Raw genomic sequence first — 22,748 nt, 5'->3', positions numbered from 1 at the left:
TCCTCTTCGGCTTTCACTGTTCTCGCTCCACGCCCAGCTGCAGGTTGGACCATGAGGCCTCCTGAAGTAACGTTGGCAGCAAAACCTGAACAGCAGACAAAATAAAACGACGATGCTGATTGCCTGAATTCATGTTGCCATAAATCACTGAACTGATGAAGTCAAACACACAAATGTTAAAATTTTACGGGACATCAAATCTAGTCTCTCAATAGTTAATAGAGTTTGGTACCAACCAGGAATGATTTTGTCCCAAGTCTCTGTGAAATGTAATTAACAACTTTAAAGTGAAATCCTTACCTGCGTGTGTGACTTGTTTCAATATCAGAAGTTAAATGGAATTGTTGCCCCTCTCTGGAAAACAGACACAAGTCGCATTAATATTCCCGACCAGCAGGAGGCGGTGTTACACAAACATGCCCCTTTAAAGACATGGAAGAGAATGAAAACAACTCCTGGCTGGGTTCCCTATCCATCCGCCTCAAGGTAAGAAAACACGTCGTTTAAACTTCATCTGCCGTTTGATGGATCCCCCCCTTTCATTTTCAGACCCATCTCCCCCCCCCTCGGTCTTTGTGTAAACAACCATGAGTAATTCATGACTCCATCCAGCATCCGCTGGGCTCAATTAACCCTTCCTCTTCCTCTTGGCTCATTCCCTCTCTGTCACCCAGCTCTCGTTGCTCTTCATCTTCGCCCCTCCCTCATCTGTATTCTCCTCTTCTTCCTGCCTCCTCCAGTATTTGAATCAAGTCCAGTCTCTTACTGTCTCCCAGCAGCTCCTCAGACATCAGACTGTCCTGACGGTTTCCCAGGACAAAGGCCAGGAAGGAGAGGATGAGAGCGTCCATGATGCCCATGATGGCGAGGATGTAGGCCCAGCGGACCGAGCAGGCCCCCAGGGTGTACTTGTCCGTCTGCTCGCCACACATCCGCTTCACCTCATCGCTGTCCCAGCCGTCGGGGTAGATCGTGCAGCCCAGAATCAGACACGTGCCTGGATACGGAAGAGGAGGAGGCAGGTCTGCGTTTTAAGACGTGAATTTATTTAAAACAATTCTTATCATTTGGTTCATGATAACTGAACAATGAAATGTTTGTTAGAGAGTCTGAAACGAGGAAGTGGAAGGAGCCAATCTAGCTCCACGATCCAGCCAACCAGTGTGTGGCGTACAAATATGGGAATAATTTGTCATCCTGATCACACGCTGACTCTGAAAAGGGAAAAGTTGTAAAACCTTTTTTTGAGGCTCCTTTCAATGTGACGGGCGTAAATTCCTTCATTTTAGTTTCTGACTTTTTGGATCTCTCTTTTTGACATTTACATAACATTAAAGCTTTAACCACGTCTTCCACGGTGTAGTGTTCGTGTTGACGCTCTGCACATCCAGTGTGTTTGCTCCAGTGCACACAGTTCTCTCAGTGTAAACAACCTGATCCTGCAGGCTCTGCAGCTGTAATATTAATAGAACGATTCATCTCACTCTATTAATATTACAGCCGAGACGCCGCGAGCGCTTCTTTAAATCTACCGGAGAACACGAGTTGAAGAGGAATACAAAAGATGAAGGAGACGCACCGGGGTTTTGTCCCTCTGACTCTCAAGATGCTCATCGCTGGTCGCCGTCGGTTCAGGCTTCAGCTGCCGTGAGCTGAAAGTTTAATCCCACAAAATCCCGAGTGTATGCCAAACCTAAAGCTAATCAGCGGCTTTAACACAAGAACACAAAAGAAATCAAATGTAAATCCCGTCTCCTCCGACCGGCTTATCTCCTCATCCTCCTTTTAGCGGCTATATCTTTTTGTATATTTCAGTTTTGCTGCTGCAAAACCGGTCGGTCGATAACTAATAGTTACTGGGAGACTATTTTTTCTGATGAATTAAACGCTGTACTCGAGAACAACCCAGCATCCGGCTGGTAAAGCTGCCGTTACGTGAATCGTCAGACCTGGCGAGGAGCTGTCCGTCCGCCGTGGTGCTGAAATCTCCACCAAGCAGTGTTTGAAACTGAGTCATGTGCTCAACTCTCCTCCAGACAGGAGAGTGTGTAGAAGCAAAGCATACGATTGAATAAAATATTTGCATGACCCCCCCACCCCCCTATTATGGCAACCGACACCATGCTTCTGTTGTGCATGAAAAGGTGGGGATGAAGAGACAAAAGGAAAGAGGAGAGGAGGAAATAATAAAAGATGGGATGGGATGGGAAGAAACAGCGGAGGGAAGAGATACTTGATCGCTGCAGCTGCGGCTTGAAATCACCTTCATGGCAGGAAGAGCAGGAAGCAGAGGGAGATCATTGGAACCATTAAGTTATCAGGCCAGGATCTGAAGATGTGCCATTAATGTGTGTGCGTGTCGTTCTCCGGTGTTGACCGAAATGGAGCAGGGAGGGAGAGAAGACCCGGCGGAAAGGAGGGTTGCGAGACCGGAATCCCAATTCGTTTGAGACATGATGGGAATGAAAGTGTTTTTTTTTTTTTTTTTTTAATGCGGCGGCAGGCCAGACTTACAAAGGTTCCATCAGAGAACACACAGACAGAGAAACGACACTTCAAAGAACTTAAGAGCAAAAAACAAAGGGTTAATCCACTCTTCATATCAGGCTACAAGCTGAACGACTCGGGGCCGGAAGGCTGCCCTCATTCCATTTATTGAAAAGCAAAAGGACATTTGATCCCATCTCAAAGACGGGGGGTAGTTTGGGAATTATCCGGTGGGGGGGGGGGGGGGGGGGTAAAGCAGATTGAGGATCAAATTTACAATCTAATCACATCCGAGCAAAGGGAGGGCCGAGGAGCTCAAGTCTGCACGAGAGGAAGAGTCATATCATCAGTGCTTCATCGCTCACCGGGGGAAACCAGCTGAGCTTGGTTCAAGGTCGAACACACCTTTTATCTAAAAGTAATGCGACGGCGGTGCCTCTTCGGGGGTCGGCTGGCTGTCCACGGCCATTATTATTACTGTTGCTAGGCCATTGTTAGCTGGTAAGCTAGTTCGCCAGATGTGCTAACATCTGCAGTCCACACTAAACCAGATTAAGACACCGTTTAATCCACTATTTACACTGTTGTGTGTTTTTTGGTTTCAGGAAGAATAGAAAAGGCGTCCCCTTCCAAATACTGAATGTTTATCTCAAACAACCGGGGGGGGGGGGGGGGGGATGTATAAACAATATAAAGGCACAGATGCTAAAATCTCAAATGAGGGAGGGTGTCCTGCCAACCAAGAGAAAAGAAAACGTTCCGAGTATTTTAAGATGCCTCCATCGGCCTCCTTTATTCTTTTGGTAATATTCTGCATGAAAGTCGGAGCGATAACCCCCAAGCGGATTGGATTGTTTTTGCGTCCTCTGAAGCAGGAGCCCCCCCCCAGCTGCAGGGAGGGGCCTTCAGAAGTTGCATCCAAACACTGACTCTGCTTGAAGTCGGTCCGAGTTGGAACCGTCTCCATCTGAATTTTTAAACAAGCTCTAATCAGATTTTTATTATTATATCCCCATCCTCATATAAGCGACGCATGAATCCTCACCCAGAGGGGTTGATGAGAACAGGTGTTCCCATTAAGTTACAACCCCCCCCCCCCCCGGTGAACCTGTGTTAAGGCTTGGCTCTCCTTCAGGATAACCCCCCCCCCTGGAGAGATAATGTTTGTGGAGCTAATATGACCAGGTTTGTAAGGTGATGGAATAATCAGGCAGCATGTAAGGCATTCCATTTTCTAAACGGGGGGGGGGGGGGGCAGGCTGGTCAGATTGTCGCCGGACGTTTCCATCCTGATAAGGGAGGTGCGTTTGATCCGCCCTTCTCTTCCCTGACTCCGATTCGGTGACGGGCCTCCTTGAAGCAGCAGACAACTTTGGCAGTTCTGAATCTTTTAACGGTCGTCCTTATTTTCTCTCTCTGCGTTTGAAGCCGGGCCGTGGGGGGGGGGGGGGGGGGGGGCGTCTCTGATCCGTGCTGACGGCAGAGAGAACATGTGATTCTGCTCTTTCAAGCATTCCTTCTCCATTTCTTCCCTCACTTTCTGCTCTGCTGAGTATTGAAGCGATGATGGGGGGAGGGGGGAGGGAGGGGGGGGGGGGGGGGGTGTTTAATGGGGATGTAGAAAGATGCTCTCCAGGCCTGCAGACGATTGTCTTAAGGAAGCGCTCGGCTCTGCTGCCCTGAAGCTGCAGCTGAGTGCGTCCCATCCCCTTCCTCTGCAGCATCCCTAAAGGTGAGGAGAGCGAGAACGTTTCCATAGCAACCGGCAACTCTGAGGGCGCGAGGAGCGTCAGAGGGGTAGATGGCTGAGAACATCACAGAAACGGTGCGCGTCCCTTTAAACGCTCCTTTTTGAAAGCGCCGCCTGAAAACAAACCGCGGAGCAGAGGCAGCTGTTGGCCGACGAACGGCCCGCTGGAATCCAGAGAACGCACGGCGGAGGCCGGCGTTCCTCTGCTTCTCTCCGAGGAGGTCCACCGGGGAGGCGGCTCCTGCCTCTGAACCCCCCCTCCCCCCTGCAAAAGTTTATCCGACAACAACCAGTCTTTTGACGTCCTCTCGAGCTCAAAGCTCATCGTCTATTCTGTTCATGTCCCCGTTTCCTCTGTCAGTGTCTTCAAACGTTAACATTGTCAGCCATGTTTTCCACGCAGCATGGCGCCTGATCGGTGCAATTAGGAGGCCAGGACGCCGCGTGGCTTATCGAACTGGTTTATAAACGGACTTCAGTCCCGTTTCAACAGGCAGACATCGAGGAGGAAACCCTTTTTCTCCTCTGTAACGGCTGCCGTGCCAGATGCACGACGGAGCAGCAAAGACACTCCGGATGCCACATCTGCACGATCGCTAAAAGCCTCCTCGTTTCATATGGAAGTATCGATCGATTGCGGGGATGGCCCGCTGAGGAAGCTATTTGCGGGATCGTAGATCTAATGGATGTGAGTTTTTGGCGCGGCCCTTTGGGGAGGAAATGTGTTTGCACTTCAGATCTTTTTGGGCCACGGATGGGACAATCAGGAGGTGAAAGGTCAGAGAGATGGCAAATTGAGGTGCAGACGAGCATTTCATCCGTCAAGCCTTCCCAGAAGTTTAAAGTTTTAATGACGATGTCTGAGGACTGCCTCCCATCCCGACTAACGCCGCTCCGTGATTTATATAACGAGCTCTTCTCACTCCCAAGTATCGCCCTACGTTTGGACTAACCAGCTGCTCCTCACATTCATATTTGCAAGGGCTGTTTGATGGCAAATCAAGGGATGGTTGAGATAACCCCCCCCCCCCAAATGACATTTTTCTCTTTTTTTTTTAAAGTTGTGCGCCTCCTCTCGGCTCAAGCAAAAGCTGGCAGAGGATGGAAAAAAAACAAGTTTACTGGCATCACGCTGTCGATGGCACGACGCCGACGCCGAGACGCAGGCTTGATTTAGCTGCTGATGCTCGATCATTTACCCCAAAACAATGCTCTGATTTCTACTATGGAGGAGAGGATCTGGTTTTTTTTTACTCTGTTGTTTGTTTTATGGTCTTGGTTGTTGTTTTATTAATATAATCTTGCATTTCTTTTGAAAAACAACAATCCTTGATCTCTCGCTCTCGCTCTCTCCGTTTTATATATATATATATATATGTACACAATTTTGTTGTGCTGCATTCCCTCACAGCGCTTTGAAGATATTTATTATCTCAGTTGTGAAACTTTTTTTCTGTGGATCATCCTTTTTTCTTTTTTCTTTTTTAATGGGGACAAGATAAAAGCTTCCATGTTGGAAACACCGTGTGCATCAACTTTCAAATGAAGAATGAAAGGACTTTAAAAAAAGCGCTTCCCTGCCAACGTGGAACTAGGCGAAACCAGGACGCAGCCGGAACGCTGAATTATTGCAGTCAAACAAAAATAGGAGGAACTTGAAAGGAATTAAGGGCTTGATGGATTAACGAGATTACTTCATGTGGTTTTAAAGTGAGAAAAACCAAATCAGCTACTCACCATTAAACGTTATTGAACATGTAGATCTACTATGGCTGAGAAGCTCCATATGATGAACTTGTTATTCCCTCCCCCCCCCCCCCCTTGTAAACGTGATATTTTGTTAACATCCTTTCATAATGAATGTCTTTATTCAAATAAAAACACTGCTACCTTCTTTCGCTTTGGGCTGAGACTAATTATACGAGGTTACTTTCTCTTTCTCGCTCTGCCCTCGGGTCCTAATTAAGTGGAATTCAACTTGCTTCGTCTCATAATTAGAAACCTGAGGAGAGATGAGTTCATTCTGGACCTGGTGAGTAGAAGCAGACTGATGAGGAGGAGGAGGAAGAGGAGGGAGAGCTGAGGAGCTTGGGGCAGGATGGCGATTTGTTGGCTGGATGTTTGTGCTGCAACGTTTCGTGTTTTCGTTGGTATTTTCAGCGTATGGGAATCCATAAATTGGAGGTTAACCAGCATGGTGGTAAAGTAGATATTTTAAAGCACCGTCTGCGTTATAGAGGCCATCTCCATGTGCGAGGAGAGAAAACCAAAACGTTCCCTGACTCTTCCTACCTTCATGGGGTGTATCTGCAGATTCCCGGTCTATAATAACAATAATGACGTTATTCTTGCTGCTCTGGATTGTTCTTATCCATGCTAATATATGATCATAGATTTATACATTTGTAAAATATTGGATTTAAAAGTATGTACAGGTATGTGAAATTGCATGTTGAATGGATGCTCAGCCTATTCATAAAACTGCTGAGACGATGTTACGGATGGACGTTTACGATGACGAACAACATCTCACTGAAACAGATGGAGCGCCAACGGATGACGATTTAAATTGACAGATGTACTATTTTAATAAATATGAAATATTATTTAGTGGATTCCACCTCTGCGTTGGCCTTTGATAATGCAGAACACATAGAACAGACTTCCACAGCTCAGAGTCATAATTCATCAGCAGTTAAAGTTATTCCGGAGTAGCCAATCAAATTCTTCTCCTCTGGGGTGAGTTTATGCCCCTTCAGATTATCACCCCCCCCTGCTGGGGGATTTGTCACTCATCCCCTTGTGCAGCAGGAAGCAGGCTCTTTAGTGATACTTCCTCAGGGACTCGTAATACAACGGGATAATACAGCGGCAGATGAAATAACAGTGAGCCTCGTATCTCCAGCGCAGCCACATCCACATCCCTATGGGATCATGAAAGTATTCTGATTCAGTGTGATTGTAAAAATCTAATCATGTATCACATCTAAACATCTGGAATCCCGACTTATTATAAAAGCTTCTTTTTCTATCGACCAGAGGAGTGAATGCATGAAGTGGCTTCATGATATTCTATACTTTTACTTTCTAAGAGTCAAGGATCTTTTATTATTAATGCAGGAAGGTCATCAAAGGGGGCAGGTTGAGGTTAAATTCGATCCGCGTTCTTAATCCTCAGCCCCAGAATTAGCCGGCGAGCTTCGGCTGACTTGGACTTTCTGTTGCAGCTGATTCGCTCCTCCTGCGTTGGGATCTTTCTTTAACACTTTTGATTCTGTTTTTAAAATCGCTGTGAGTCACCTGAGACTTCTTTAAAGGTGTAAAATGAGTTGCTGGTGGGACAGGCAGCCTGCGGGGGGGGGGGGGCTGAGGACTGCCGGAGACAACGAGGAAAGAAAGGAGAGCCTTAGCTGAAGACCCTCAGGTGGAGACATCTCAGACGTTCTTTCCTGCTAATGGTTTCTCCTGTGTGTGTGTGTGTGTGCGTGTGTGCGTGTGTGCGTGTGTGTGTGTGTGTGTGTGTGTGATCACGTCTTAGACCCCTGCGTGTTCGTGTTACATCATTGCAAAGCCTCTCAGACTCTTCCGGTCCTTCATGATACGCGTGAGAGGATAAAGGCTGATGTCATTAGTGGCTCTGCTTTAAATCCACACCGCCACAGACAAAGAGTAAGAAGTACCGGTATAAGGTACTTTAAACTTACATTAATACAAACAAACAAAAATGGAAAAGAGACAGTTATTGCAGGCAGAGTCTGGCTTTTCTTAATTATTTTTCTTTCATGACGACAGACTCACGATGTCACCGCCGTACGATGAAGTTACACTTTGCCTGTCCAATCGCATCGGACAATGAAGCGTGTTACTCTGATCACTCGTTGATTATCGCTGTGGTGCCTTCTTTGACGGTTCGCCAGCGTAGAGCCGGGGTCCTCTCCGAGGTTTGTGCCAGTTAAAAGGCAGTTGTTGTTTGTTTTTCTTTCTCAATGTCACAGACTGTGGGGAATAGTCTGAAATAAAGATTATTGTCTTGACCTGCTGTTTTTGAACGTATCAAAAACATTTTAAAAATGAAAACTGACTCCGTCTTTTTGGATATTAAGTATGATCACTTTATCATATTATCCTACCGGTACATAAATCTATAAACATTTGTGTGAACTTCTGCCGTAACTACCATGGTAGTTCTGGGTCAGGAACTAGTTAATTATACACACTCTGGGAGAACCTCTGGTTCTAAACGCACACACACAGCATCATCTCAACACAACGATCTCAGCTTTTGGACAGTCCCCGGTTCAGCCCTCGTTATCTGAGCTTCTCCTGAGGAAGCCTGATAAAGTCGTATCGTTTCCCGGACAGGCTGGTTCTACTTGACATCTTCCTGAGGAGGTGTAAAAACTGTGTTATTGTGCATCAGAAATAAGGAGACGGGAGGTTGTGGGTTCACTTTCACCCTCGCAGCTTAGTAATAGCACATATAGAATAGAACACCTTTTTATATAGATTAAACGCTATCTGATACGTCAATGATATCACCTTGATTTGAGTGTTTTAACATGCGGGACCTATAAACCAGATTCGGGTCAGGAAACAGGTTTCAGATCCAAAGCAAAAACTGCTGAAAAGAGTTCCTCAAATCCTGGTAGAAAAAAGTCAAATTGTTGCAACCAATTTTGATTTTTGTTGTTGGATTTGTGAAAAATATATTGTGTAAAACCAATGAACTGAAATTGTGTAGAAACGTGGAACCACTGAATTCCTTAAAGGATGTGAATCCATGATTTTACTTTCACCTTCTGTAACCCTGTAAAGCCGAGCGTCTGTCATATATTTGATGCAACTCGTTTGAAACTTTAAATCAGACCAGACGAGGTAAAGAAATCAGCTGCAACACTACGGCGGTCATTATTATTCATAGATATTTTTGCTGCTCATCAAACATTCAGGAGATGTCTTCATTGGAGAGGAGCGCTGCTGCCTCTTAGATGTATGTGCAGCCTTTGATAGATCATCCCAGCACCGCCTTGAAATGACATCTGACAGGCATTAATATATATAATTACATTTCAGATGGTTCAGAGAAAGAAAGCACCTCCAAATTGGCTATTTGAGTTCCCTAGAAAAATCTTTAAATGGTACGGGGAAAGAAATGGCCATAAATTGTGCATCCATTTTCTATAACTGCTTTGCAGAGCACCTTTGAAGTCTGCCCTCGTGACACGGTGGGTGGGAAACTGGAACGAGCCAGTCATATGTAAAATTAAAACCGTTTTTTTAAATATGTAATGTGAAGCCAGTGTCCAGATTAGGCCTGTCAGCTTGCTGATAGCTCTACTAGCGTCGAGAGCTAATCGATGGGATGTTATACAGTATTAGTCTCCGCCCATTATTTATGAATGAAGCTGGAACCTGAGGACTTTTGGGATGTTGAAATCCGTATATATCCTGAATGAATATATACTGTCTGACACTGTGTCTTTGTGCAGAAGCAGCTTTTGATTGTGATTGTTATTAGTTTTGACATTTAATTCCCACTTGAGAACAAGCGGTTTTATGACAGGCACAAATGAAAATGCAGAGAACGGCGCTGGGAGATGATTTATGCGCACAAATTTCTTTTGTGTGAGATTTCTGAACCACAAATTAAACTCGTATCATATTTACCAGTCAGCCTTTCTCTGTGTGAGTGTGAATTGGTGCGATGACACTCCTTTTCTCACATGAATACATTTTAATCTGTTCGATACTTGGATCCCAGCACCTTCATTCCCATACATTCTCACTTTCTGCATGTCAAAAGTGCCCTCAGGCTGTTGAGCAAGGTCATTTATTAACAGGCAAACCGATTAAACATTTGTTTCCTTCCATTGTTGACTTTGTGCCATCATTGCTTATCTTTTTTTTTTTTTTAATAAATGAACAAAAAATCACATAAAAAGATGATTTCGAATAGAACGTGAAAATAAATGGGACTTATTTTTAGCATTATGTCTGTTTGAGCCCAAGCAGGTCGAAGCTGCCTCCAAATCTCTGACAGAACAGTCTGCAGCCGAGTCCCGTTGCAGTTTATGCAGGCACCAGATATTGACAAGAAAAACTAATTGAGTTAAATAAGCAATATCCTCAACATCTCAAGCTGCTTATGAGAAAAGGATCAAATTTGAGACGTCAAACTGAATCGATCATAAACAGCTCTGCTTTCAACGTTTCAAAAAGTGATGAAAATCGCAGTAATAGTTGGAAGACTGAAAGAACGCAGCTAAAATAATATTGAGGCATACAAACTACATTCATGTTTTCATTTCTTGCCCCCAAACTTTTTGTCTGGTTGCTTCAAAGATGATAATTGCTTCTCTTCTCATTAATGCATATTTTCAGTTTATGCTGCTTTCACATGCAAACCACACAAAAAGAAATGCTGTTTCTGTGTCGCATCAGAATGCATGAACCTTTTATACATCAGTTCTGAAGCTGATTTATAACAAAGTCATCCTATGATCATATCAATCTGAGAGTTTTGCAATGAAAAAAAAACCATGCATTTAATGCTTAGTTTTTTTTTGTTTTTTTTAGAAGAATCTCATGCTGTTATCACCAAACACTTCAGACAGTTTCATTCTGTTTTCTAAATTTGATCTTTATCTGAAACTTCGATTGAGGAATTTAATTTATTGCTGATTTGAGCTCACACTGAGTTTAGGATCTAAAAAAGTAGGAGATCTTCTGGATTTTTTTTCAGGTGCAGACTGTGTGCACTTTGACTCTCTTGTCTGCATTTGAGCTGAGATTTGTGCTCCCCTGGATCAATATCTTTGATTAACTCCCACCTGTCTGTAGTTAAAGCAGACGGATCCATACCTGCCGCCAGCTGCATCCAGCCGCAAATCTTATACACGGTTCCGGTGCTGCAGAAGAAGAAGAGCGCGAAGCAGCCGATGCAGGCCACGACCATCGCCATGGACATGCCGATGAAGAAGGAGGCGGCCTTGAACGCACCGGAGGGGATGGAGCTGAACTCCGTGAAGCTGCCCCGACAGGTCAAGTCCCGGGTCAGCCCGTTCCCGATGCAGTAGTGGAACAGGCCGAAGTAGCCGGCCTGCGGGGTGTCCGCGCCGTCTCCGATCCAGTAGGGCTGGATGAAGCACACCACGTTAACGATGGCGAAGAGGATGGTGAAGATGGCCCACAGGACGCCGATGGCGCGGGAGTTGCGCACGTAGTTGGTCTGGTAGATTTTGGCCGCCTCGGAGGCGGGGAGCATGGTGGTGGTCGTGCTGGGGGCCCCGGGGACCATCATCTGGTCTGTGTGGAAGAGGGTCGGACTGGTCCTCAGCAAACTAACATCTGTCGCGCGTAAAAAAAAAAAGGCGCAAACCACCGCAGCGTGCTGCAGAACTTCCGACCAGTCACAGATCTCCGTGCGCGTCTTGGATTAGAGGCAGTCTGTGTACTCACATGCGTCAATGCGCTCTCGCGTCCATGGCGAGGTCGGATTCCGTTTTCTTCCTGTGTGTGTTTTTTTCCTTTTGATTTTCATTCATCACTGGCCGAAACGGAACGTGCGCTCCGTGGAAATGAGGTTCAGCGGTACATCCCGTGATCAGAAGCCCGTGGACGTGTCGTGTACGTCCGCATATTCTCCCGACCTGAGCCGCGTCCTGAACCGGAGACTGTTATTCCGACAAACCGGTTCGTCTCTGAAATGGAGCTAAAATTGATCCATCTGTTTTCGACGGCGAAGAAAACAACCGCAGCTGAGCCGTGGATATTATAGAGCCAACCCACATCCCTTAATCCTAGTCTGACGTGTTATTCCAGATCCACGCGCGAAATCTTAAAGCGATGAATATATCACGAACACAAAAATTAAGAAGTCGTGTCCAATTCGCATCTCACATTAAGCGGATATTATAAAAAAATCAGTTTTGATATGAAAAGAAAACGTGAAATAGGCATTCTCTCTGCAAAATATATACATTTGGTATTCAGTAACATTAACATGACAATAAAAAATGTATATTAAATCAAAACTGTGTATGTTTGGAGAATAAAAACGACCTCATGGCGTTTGTTTTTCATAATTGCAATATAAAAAACATACAAAAATATAACATTAGCCTCCAAAATTGAATCATTAAAAACAACAGATTTTCTGCCTTCTGATTTGTAATACAGTACCATAAAGTCCTTACACAGAAAAAGAATAATTCATCATTTGTGGTTCCACTTTATTATATTTTGACTATTTGTTTTGTCAAAAAACAACCGGACACAAAAATATGCGGTAATCTGTCAAATGATGTTTAATGACAAGGTTGTGTACTTCTATTACATCAAATAATAAATGAGTGCTACCTTTAAATCTGATGTTTGATCCGAATATAACCAATGTCATGATATTTAACGTTAAATGTGGGAAATTAATTTCACTTCGCGTTATAAAACAAAAAAACTCAATTACCCATAATCCTGTAAGTTATTTGTCATTGGTTGTTAGCAAAGGCCGTCATTTGACGTAATCTGAAGGCGCGAATGTTGGAGACTCGTCTCTGGTGTTTGTATACGCTGTTGCTCAGCTAGCTCGCTAGCTAGCTTTAAAGCTAACCCGGTTGTTTTCTCACTGCATGCTCACTGAGGTTGATTTAACCTGAACATTCGCGGTGTTTTGGGGGCGGCAGCGCGGAGATGACGGAGGTGCTACAACATCCGGGGTATGAGGAGGAGAAACTGCAGCGGGTCGCGGAGCAGCTGCCCTGCAGACTGGGCCAAGTCGGGATGCTGCTGTCGCTCATGGGACAGGTACGTAGCCGTGTTAGCTTAGCTTATCGTAGCTTAGCTTAGCTTAGCTTAGCTTAGCTTAGTTTAGTTAGGAAAGGTGAACAGAACTATTCAAGAATCAATATTAACTTTATGTCTGTGTGTATTTAACTTTCGAGAAACTTGTTATAATTATGGTAAACAACACAATATTTAAAACCATTTTTTTTACGCTTTGACGTAATATTACATTTTATAGCACCTGTCGACTCATGTAAGCACAATACGAATTGTACACAGTATAATATTAGACAAATGTGTGAGAAAACGAAGATTTGAATTAATTTAGTCATTAAAACTAATCCAGAGGGGAAATGGTGGGCACATTTCATCTTTAATTTGATATTATTGGAGGGAAATATCTATTTTTCACACAATGGCATTTTTGTTATGAATGTGGAAGTAGCTTTTGGAAAATGTGTCAATTTTGAACTGAATCGGCACAGTTTCTACAACTATTGATTCTGTTTTGCAAGTCTGTAATATTATATTACTTATTATTGCACAATAGTGAATTTTATTCGAGCTTTATAAATTTGAACTAGTCCACTTATCATAAATTAGGGAAATTGACAAAGACTGGCTAGCATCAAGGAGGGAGATTTTTTTTGAGATTGTTATTGATAATAATGTCACAATTATTGTTTAAAAGGTGCTTACTTTTGTTTTTATAGCCTCATCACTATAGCTACCCATCAATTTTCATCTACGGTCATCGGGCGTCTGGGAAGAGTCATGTGATGCAGATTTTGCTGCAGGAACTTGAGGTGAGAACGTTATTTACTATCATCAAAGTTATCTATGGAGCAACGTGGTTTAATAGAAACCTTATTATCAGTTAAATGAGCCTCGTTCACTGACTACATGAGGCTGAAATAAACCTCATTCAAAGTGCTCCGGGATTACAGCTTGAATGCTTCACTCAATTTGATCTCATGTTGGATACATTTACTTCTTAAAGGATTTAAAGCTTTTCCAGTACACTTAAAGGCTGTTCTTATATTTCCTTTCTAACCAATTTCGATTGAGCCGTTTGGTGTCTGATTTAGATTTACAGAAACCGTGTTAATCTTTCTGCACAATGTCTTGTTTGAACTAAATATAACAAGCAGGGCTTTCCGGGATTGGGAGCAATTCTGCACAGCCTTGGAGCTTTTAGCCTCAGGGAGATGCTGCAGACGAGTAAAAGCAAACACAAAATGTATATAAACACAATTATAATATATCAAATGCATAGCCTCTGCTTCCTGTCCTCATGAATTATCAAGCAGCGTTTATAAATCTATGCGATTAACCCGAAGAGTTTTGTTTATGTGGAGGATAAATGCATTTCCTGTTTCTATTATTTATGATTATTCTATTCCTCTTTTTCTATTCCACTTCATATCCACACCCTTTGCTAGCGTGAGTAGCTTTTTGCCAGCGAGCCCGGTTGTTTGTTGTTGCCCTGGCAACGTGAATTTAATTTCCCGCAAGTGTGCAGAAAAGAGGAGATTTAGCTGTTAATCTTGAGAATTTATTACTCCGCCTTTTATCTTAAATTAATTTTATTATACGACACCAAATTAATGCCGAAGGGAATTTTACCAAGTCCAAATGATGTGTAATCAATGATCTTCTGGTTCAGGGGAGATGTTAACGTTCACTCTGCATCACAGGGAGAGAATGAAGCTGTGTGTTACCTGCAGAGATGTTGAGCTGAGTGCCTTTCGTCACTCCTCCTCCCCCTCCCCCTCCTCCTCCTCCTCCTCCTCCTCCTCCTCCTCCTCCTCCTCCTCCTCCTCCTCCTCCTCTGCAGCTGCCTCATGCCGCCGTCAGCTGTGTCGAGTGTGTCTCTGTTGCGTTGCTGTTTGAGCGGGTGCTGCTGTCGTTGTTTGGCCGCGCCGCCGCCTCGCTGCTCCCCCGCAGCCCCTCCCTGGCTGACTTTGTGCGCGTCTACAGGCAGCAGCGCAGCCGGTCCCCGGCCAGCCAGACGCGATACATCGTGAGTGTCACACATTTCACCCCCGAACCAGGAAATATATATATAAACCACACCAAAATGCTGAATTAGTTAGCATTCGGATGTGCCATTTAAATGCTTGTCTGATAATATGATTAGTAAATATAATCTATGTGAATAAATAGGAAACAGAATAAGTGCGGTGTTCAGCCAGCGCAGTATCTTTTATTCACACTAGACTGTGAAACCTTATTTATTGAACATCGCCGTCACAAATAAATCATCCGTGTGTTTCTGAGGTGATGGAAAAAGCCGAGCTGCTGCGAGACGCCGATGTGAATCTCCTTCCTGCTCTCCTGCGTCTTCAGGAACTGGTGAGAAAGTGAGGAAGCTCTTCGTCGTTACGCGATGTGGATGATGAAGGGCGGGCCTGACGAGCTTGATGTGAGAGGGCAGATCTCTCTCTCTCTCTCTCTCGTTGCAGATGGGACAGACGGATGTCAGACATTCGGTACCAATTAATTATAGACATTAAGAGGACAAAGGCATGCGTGATTATTTGTGTTTATTCAAATGATGTTATTATTGTAATTATGGCCTCCCTGCTAAAGGCTAACGAGGTTTATTCACGGTGTGACAGAGAGACGGGAGGTGATTCCTCTCGTCTGATAGCAATTCCAAGGTACGTCAATTCAGAACATTTGTTAGCTATTGATCCACCAGTGTGTGCTTCCTGTCAGTTTCAGGGTCTATCGCCTCACGTAAAAACGTGATGCGTTGCCGTGGCGACGGCATGTTGTGGAGTGTTGTTGTTAGTCGACATCCTGAATGTGGATCAGTTACATCATGGCAGATGCGTTTAGATGATTTAGATTTGAACCCAACGGCGGATTGGTCGGTGAGTCGAGTGGCAGAAAATGATTGAACCAAACTGTTCTGATTACAGAACGTTTTTCTAACCAACCAATCAGCACACTACTTCCTGGTTCCAGCGTCTCGCATCTGAATGTTTCATCCGTTGTCCATTTATTATAAAACAGCAATGATTATCTTTTTACCTGAAGATTCAAATGTGTTTTTAATTATTGTCTTAGCTGGAAAAAGTAACCATAAAAATGTCTTCTTCTTCTTTTTGGCTGTAAAAGAGATTAATTGCAGCATAAAGTTTTTAATTAAAGTTGTGCCTGATTAAATTTAAGCCCACACAGGAACAGGAAGGAACATTTTGTTTGAATCAACCATTAGATTCGAGCAGAATTAAAAATGTTTCAGTACATTCTCCCAAGTGGAGTAGAGAGTGCCCGTAGGACACGTTTGTCCCTCCTGTCTCTTCTGCAGGTTGAAGACAACGTTACCGTCGTCCTGCTCAGTGAGATCGTCTGGGACAAGTTCAGACCCAACACCGGCTGCTTCGAGCCTCTCCTGCTCCACTTCCCCGACTACAGCAAAGGTATCATTGTTCACGCTCGCCTCAGGAATAACCCGCCTCACGCTGAACGAAACGAGGAAACGTTTTGCCGGCTGCGGTGCGAGATGTGAGGTTCGTACCTGCGATTCCGTTCCAACACTTTGAGCAGCGACTGCGGAGGAACGTCGTATGAATTTAGCACCGAGCTGTCGGAGACGCGTTGCTTTTTATGTTCTTTGTGTAAACCCGACGATGGTGAAGTATTACCCCCCTCCGTCCGTCCGTCCGTCCGTCTGTCTGTCTGTCTAATATTAGGTGAGCTGCAGCAGATTTTGTTCCGGGACAGACACCCCTCGTATTCGGCGGAGCTTTACTCCTCCTACATCAACCTCCTGCTGGGAGTCTTTTACTCGGTGTGCCGGGACCTCAGAGAGCTGCGTCACCTGGTCAGAGACTCGGGCGCTCTCTCTCTCTCTCTCTCTCCTTAGTCTGGAATCGTCTTCCATTGATCTGAAGGTTTCCTTTTTCTCCTTTCATCTAGGCCGCCCTCAACTTCTCAAAGTTCTGCGAGCCGCTGACGCAAGGAAAAGGTTTTCATTCGCCTCACCTCCGTCCGTGTTCATAAAAGGCGTGTCTCGGTTTCTCTTTATGACCTCCGACTCCACACACGCGTGACTGTTAGGCTGTTTGTCCTCAGCGAAGGAGAGCGACACACACAAGCTGTGGAGGAACATCGAGCCGCATTTGAAAAAAGCCATGCAGACGGTTTACCTCCGAGAAGTGTCCAGGTCTGCCTATAAATCGGTCTCAGGACTCATTCCAGGGACGCACGCTGCTTGTTTGCTGTGCTTTCTCTTCATCCTTGTGACCCCCCCCCCCCTCTTTTCCCCGTGCAGCCTTCAGTGGGAGCAGATGCAGCAAATTCAGGAGGAGGCTGGAGCCTTGAGAGGTACCCTGTTTCAGTCGCTGACGTAATACGATTGGACAGCGGATGTTTCGATCATCCCTGTGCCGTTTTAAATCTTGATCGCTAAAAATTAGTAGGTATTACCACCAAATTCTGTTTTTACTGAAAATCATGCATCAAAGACATTTAATGAGAACGTATGTGAGGATTCTCTTTGACTTTGTCTCCTCAGGTTTATCTGCTCACACTCACATCGAACTGCCGTATTACTCCAAGTTCCTGCTGATCGCTGCCTACCTCGCCTCCTACAACCCCGCCCGCACAGATAAACGCTTTTTCCTGAAGGTGGAGGCATTTCACCTTTTTTGTTTTGCCTTTTTATGATTCAGTATTTTTATTTAAATAAGTTTGTGATGCATTTAAATGTAATTATCTTGCCTTCTCTCCTTCCTGACAGCACCACGGTAAAATAAAGAAAACAAAATTCCAGAAGAAAAATGAAAAGGTCTCAACATATATAATCCTACGTTAACTCTGGCTTTGATTGTCGAGAGCGTTAAACACAATTTTAATGGGACATGAATTTATTTTGGCCTTCTAGACCAGTAACCACCTTCTGGGGCCCAAGCCCTTCCCTCTGGACCGCTTGCTGGCCGTTTTCTACAGCGTGGTGGACAGCAGAGTCGCCCCCACCGCCAGCATCTTCTCCCAGGTGGGTGTCCAGTCAGATCTGTGATTTCTTTTTTTAAACCTGATTTTATATCGCTCGCAGGTTCTGGACCTCATTATTTATACTTTCGTTTTTTGTCAGTATCTTAGAACTGTGCATGCGTTTTGGGATCTGCTCATCTGTATTTGAGTATTTTTTTTAGTAAGTTAGGCTTGACCCGTGTCTGTGCAGCTGGCTCATATCACTGAGTGTTTGTTGAGAGAAGCAGAAGCGAGTCGTTTCAGTGGCCCTGTGTTCTCCATCTAGATCTCCTCCTTGGTGACGTTGCAGCTGTTGACGCAGGTCAGCCATGACGACCAGCTCGACGCCCCGAAGTACAAATGCGCCGTCTCTTTTGACTTCATCTGTGCCATATCCAGGTGTGTTTAGAGTCTGCTGATATAACGCTTATCAATAAGTTACACACTGAGGTTGTGCTTTCGTTCCTTGATCTTCCAGGACAGTGAATTTTGATATTGTCGGGTACCTTTATGACTTCCTGTCATAACACGACGACGGCAAGACGAAGGGTGAATTTATGCTCTTAAAGATTAACGTTTGGGGAATAGATGAGCTCGGGAGAATCAATCCAGTTATTTCACTGCCCCCTGCTGGTTGGAAGAGGAGCTCCTATTTATTTTTTTTGGGAAGTCAATTCATGTAAAATATTAGTATTAAATAAATGTCGTATTGGCATTTTTGCTTTTTTTCTGTGTGTTTTATTTAGCTGAAAGCCTTTGTTAAATTTGTGCTGCATCTTATGGGAATGTCAGTTTCTGTAGATGGTTTGATCTCTTTCCATTATTATATAATAAAAGCCTGGTTATGTGAAGCGGAGAAAAGAGAAGGTGTTGCATTGCTGCCTCAGAGCATTATTGGTGGCAGGTGAATCATTGTCCTTGCCAAAAGGGAGATTTTATTTCCTGTAATGTGTCTGTTTACCTTGTTGGTAGAGGCTGGATACTGAAGGTGGAACATACTCGCACCGTATTCCAGAAAATGCAGCTTTTATGAAAGGATATTAGCTAAAATTGGCGAGAATTTTGTTCTGCCAATATTGGAATTGAATCGTTAAAACCTAATTTGCTGATTATAAATGCTGAAAGCTGAGCGCTATAGTGTCAAGCAAAGAAGAATGGTTGAACGACTTGCGTCATTGATTTTTACAGTACAAATATGCAGCATTGAAAGTTGCGTACAACAATGACCAGTTTAAAAGGTTGGCCGAGTCATCAAATGCTTTTAAAAGTGCATTATATATATATATATAAATATAAAGAAATGTCAGTGTTTGCAATACCCTGACGTTATAATGAACTGGATTCAATCTTAATGGAAATCTCAGTCTATAAATTGCGTTTTCTTTTATACCGCTCTGGGGCCAAATCGTGAATGAGGACGGGGTAGTGGGCCTGTGCCGGGTTTAAACGCTGCGCCTCCTGTTGTGGATCATGGCCACGATGTGGGTGAGGTCCAGACTTTTGATCATCACCTCCATGAAATCCTCGTCACTGCGAGCGCCAGCCACAAACTCCTCCAAGGACAGCTCGCCTGCGGGAGTGGAACGATTGCTTTTTCAAGTAAATGTGTGATTTCCTCTTAAAATCCCAAGTGAAGTCAATGTGGTGTGTTTCCTGAGTGAAGATGTGTCCACTCGTTCCAACCCCACAGTGGATTTATTCCTAAATCCCTCTCAATGGTGCCAGAACACACACAGACTCACCATCTCCATTTATATCGATCCTGTCAAACACACGGTTTGTGAAATCCTCGGCGCTGGCGTCCTGATTTTCATTCCCGCTGATTGCACGGATGGCCTGTTGGGACAGAATGAGATCATCACGGGCCGGGGGCCTGCTTCTGTAATCCGGCGTGGGGCTGATGCATGATATATAATCGCACCTTTATTATGTTGAGGAGTTCATGCCGGTCAATGCAGCCGTTACCATCCACGTCATAGAGCTTAAAATACCAGCGTAGCTTGTGCTCCATCTTTCCTCGCATCACCAGACTGAGAGCAGCCACGTATTCCATGAAGTCTATGTAACCGTCCTGCAGGGTCAAGAGGAGAGATTAGCGCTGACGGGAAGTCCTCGTCAAAGCGTGAATGACTATGCATGAACATCTACTCATGAAACCGTTTCCAGTCATGCAGGGACATAAATCGGTTGGAAGAGATCTCTGTAAAATCAAACATGCCAGGATGGAGGATTATCTCCAAGGGCTGCACACGGCAACAATCTTTGCGTCAAAGCTTTGTCTCTCCGATAATCTCAGGGATTAAATCATGCATAAAGATTACTGGAGCTATTGGGAGCTGGCGGTGGAGACTAAATATAGATGTGCAGCCTTTCAGACAGTCATCCTTAATTAATCTGTGAGGGTCAGGATGTTGTGCAGACTTGCTGCTGGGAGGTCACGACTCACGTTTACGTTTGATTGGAAACCATTTTAATTTCAACTTCCCTTCTGCAGCAGAGAAACTAAACATGATTGTTGTTCACTTTGTTTTCAATGGTTTTAAGGTTGGAATAATAATTAGTAGACTGTTCTCAATCACAAAATTACGATTTTAACCAAAAGAAAATCTCAATATGTTGCCTTTATTTCAAAAATGTATCAGAGAATTCCACTTTATTTGGGTTTTAGACAATTTGCTGATCTCAATGATTCAATTAGAGATGTCATTTTGGCTGTAATGAACCTTTTCACTCTGTTTATGAAACATTTAGAACATTATATGGTTAATTTATCATCTTAAAAAAAGAATATCAATTGAAACCCCAACCTGTGTCCCAAATATAATCCTGACAGATCTCCAATTAGTGAATTCTATTAATAAGCAACATTTTTAATCATTTTTCTTACCTTGCAAACATTTCTGCTGTACAGCTTTCCTCGATTAGGCCCGATTTAATTTTGATGTTCAATATTATGCCACTATTTTTTAATCTTTTAAACTCTTGTGAGATAAAGTAATTGCCCAAATGTGATCTGAACTAAAAACCGTAACTTAAATGTCATTTAAGTACAAACTCCTTTGACTTCCATGAAGCGCAGCATCTTACCTTGTTCATGTCGAACGTGCGGAACATCTGCTCTATGTAGGCGGTGGCTTCGGAGTCCAGCCCTCGAATCCCAAAGAACTGCTTGAACTCGTGCAGGGTGAGCTGACCCGAGGGACACTCGGTCATGAACTTCTTGTACCAGAGGTGCATTTCCACCGCCTGCAGGTCATCCACGGTGCTTCCCGTCGAGTTACCCATTTCTCTGATAGTAATAATAATAATAATAAGATGGAGCACTTTGTTGCTAACCTCCCTGCCCAATTGGTCTACTGTGAAGTGGCGGTTACCCCCCTCACAGTCACACAACACCGGGACTCAGAGTGAGAGTCACGGCTGGCGAGGGGGGGGGGGCTTTTGTACCTGTTTGGGGATGAGATGCTCCACACCTCTTGTCTCCATGGGTCTAATCTCTGGATGTAATCCAGACAACGTGAAGATGAACCTCTTAATCGGCCCCTCGTCTTTATCTGTACCCTGAGAACTGCTGACCGACATAACGCAGCGTTCATCCCTCACGTGGAGACGCGGGACATCCGTCGGAGTCATGTGGGGAAGCTTCATCAGTGGTGGCACCTTTCTAAATAAGGAAGCATTACCGAGCATTTTATATGGATGCCATAGTAAAAACTACAACCAAGTCTAAGAGGTTTTTTTTTTAAAGGAAATAAAGAGTCACTTCCTGAATGTGGTCGCTTTACTATTTCCTCTTATAATAAACAAAAGCAGTATTTTATTAGTTGTATTCAGCTCTTATGAGTGCAGTTAATGGTTCCAACATCTTGACTAATATGATACACACAACTCACACACATTAGTATTTAAATGGAAGTGTAAAATGTGTTATTACTTAAAACTCTTGATTTAGTTATAACAGTAAAGACAATGTTATGAGCAAACACGGCTGTGAATCATCTGAAATCACTTCTTTTCTCAGAACACCTTGGAAAAGGTCCTTTAGTAATTTAGCTGCAGTGCTATATGGAAAAAGCCTAACCCTTTTTCTGAATGCATGTCATTCTCATTTGCATTAGCAGTCAGGACAGCGGGTATAAGTGATAAATTGCATCACAAGATGATTTTTTTTTTCCTACTGAATGTAACTCTCAAAATAGTTTGAAAAATAGTCCCCAGCATTTTAGAAGATCTTTTCATGTCAGTAACAAAACACATTCTGTATTAGCACATATAAATAAGACGTTTGCTTAAAGAGCTTTAAAAAAAAAAAGGTAAAAAGCTTTCATTTTTGACATCAGTAAGGCCTCATTTCCTTCTTCATGTTGCATCATTTCCATGTCATATTTCCAAAAGGTCCTCTCCTTTATCTTCAGATGCAGAATGTTGTTGTTGTATTGTTTTGATGGAATCACTGTGGGTCCTTGTCAGAGTTTGAGCAGAGCTCTCTCGTTCCTCCAAAGAAACCTTTCCTCTTCCCCCAGTGCAGAAATCTGTAGATGCTGTCAAATGCTGATGCTGTGTGGCGTGCAAACAGGCCGGTCCACTTCACCGCATCCACCATCCACTGCACAGCCCGTCCCACGAAGGCCACGAACGCCGAGGCGGAGTGGAGCAGCAGCGCCAGACTCCTCCCCAGCTGCCGGCCTTGGTTCAGGATCAGCTTCACTCTTTGGTCGCGCACTGCCATTATTAGTGAGTTTCC

The 22,748-nt window shown here is 44.1% G+C and overlaps 3 protein-coding genes across 3 annotated transcripts; 1 reads left to right on the top strand and 2 right to left on the bottom strand.

Moving 5' to 3' along the window:
- Positions 1-331: 331 nt before the first annotated feature.
- On the bottom strand, positions 332-11,537 carry lhfpl3 (LHFPL tetraspan subfamily member 3). The gene is made up of 3 exons (XM_068755438.1): positions 11,099-11,537; positions 767-997; positions 332-354 (listed from the first exon to the last, which is right to left on the bottom strand). Exons 1-3 carry the CDS (start codon positions 11,535-11,537, stop codon positions 332-334), a joined length of 693 nt encoding a protein of 230 aa, XP_068611539.1.
- Positions 11,538-12,925: 1,388 nt separating this feature from the next.
- On the top strand, positions 12,926-18,724 carry orc5 (origin recognition complex, subunit 5). Its single transcript, XM_068755436.1, has 14 exons — positions 12,926-13,039; positions 13,732-13,824; positions 14,856-15,041; positions 15,299-15,373; positions 16,338-16,449; positions 16,723-16,853; positions 16,949-16,997; positions 17,105-17,195; positions 17,304-17,356; positions 17,547-17,659; positions 17,772-17,819; positions 17,916-18,026; positions 18,291-18,403; positions 18,483-18,724. The coding sequence occupies exons 1-14, from the start codon at positions 12,926-12,928 to the stop codon at positions 18,529-18,531; spliced, it is 1,338 nt and encodes a 445-aa protein (XP_068611537.1). The 3' UTR covers positions 18,532-18,724.
- A 722-nt stretch (positions 18,725-19,446) lies between these two features.
- On the bottom strand, positions 19,447-21,289 carry guca1aa (guanylate cyclase activator 1Aa). The gene is made up of 4 exons (XM_068755439.1): positions 21,092-21,289; positions 19,926-20,075; positions 19,747-19,840; positions 19,447-19,574 (listed from the first exon to the last, which is right to left on the bottom strand). Exons 1-4 carry the CDS (start codon positions 21,287-21,289, stop codon positions 19,447-19,449), a joined length of 570 nt encoding a protein of 189 aa, XP_068611540.1.
- Positions 21,290-22,748: the final 1,459 nt, after the last annotated feature.

This window comes from Brachionichthys hirsutus, chromosome 22 (assembly GCF_040956055.1).
Source record: "Brachionichthys hirsutus isolate HB-005 chromosome 22, CSIRO-AGI_Bhir_v1, whole genome shotgun sequence".
NCBI lineage: Eukaryota > Metazoa > Chordata > Actinopteri > Lophiiformes > Brachionichthyidae > Brachionichthys > Brachionichthys hirsutus.
This window is presented reverse-complemented; position numbering and strand designations above follow the sequence as displayed.

Bases quoted from the DNA above. Each gene is read 5' to 3' on its own strand.
- guca1aa (XM_068755439.1), bottom strand. From the start codon at position 21,289: ATGGGTAACTCGACGGGAAGCACCGTGGATGACCTGCAGGCGGTGGAA. The intron at 20,076-21,091 runs GTAAGATGCTGC...TTGACCCTGCAG, and splicing joins GCACGTTCGACATGAACAAG to GACGGTTACATAGACTTCAT. The intron at 19,575-19,746 runs GTGAGTCTGTGT...CCACTCCCGCAG, and splicing joins GATCGATATAAATGGAGATG to GCGAGCTGTCCTTGGAGGAG.
- orc5 (XM_068755436.1), top strand. From the start codon at position 12,926: ATGACGGAGGTGCTACAACATCCGGGGTATGAGGAGGAGAAACTGCAG. The intron at 16,450-16,722 runs GTATCATTGTTC...GTCTAATATTAG, and splicing joins CTTCCCCGACTACAGCAAAG to GTGAGCTGCAGCAGATTTTG. The intron at 17,820-17,915 runs GTCTCAACATAT...TTGGCCTTCTAG, and splicing joins TCCAGAAGAAAAATGAAAAG to ACCAGTAACCACCTTCTGGG.
- lhfpl3 (XM_068755438.1), bottom strand. From the start codon at position 11,537: ATGATGGTCCCCGGGGCCCCCAGCACGACCACCACCATGCTCCCCGCC. The intron at 998-11,098 runs GTATGGATCCGT...TTCCGTATCCAG, and splicing joins CTGGATGCAGCTGGCGGCAG to GCACGTGTCTGATTCTGGGC. The intron at 355-766 runs GTAAGAGACTGG...TCTGTTTTCCAG, and splicing joins TGAGGAGCTGCTGGGAGACA to AGAGGGGCAACAATTCCATT.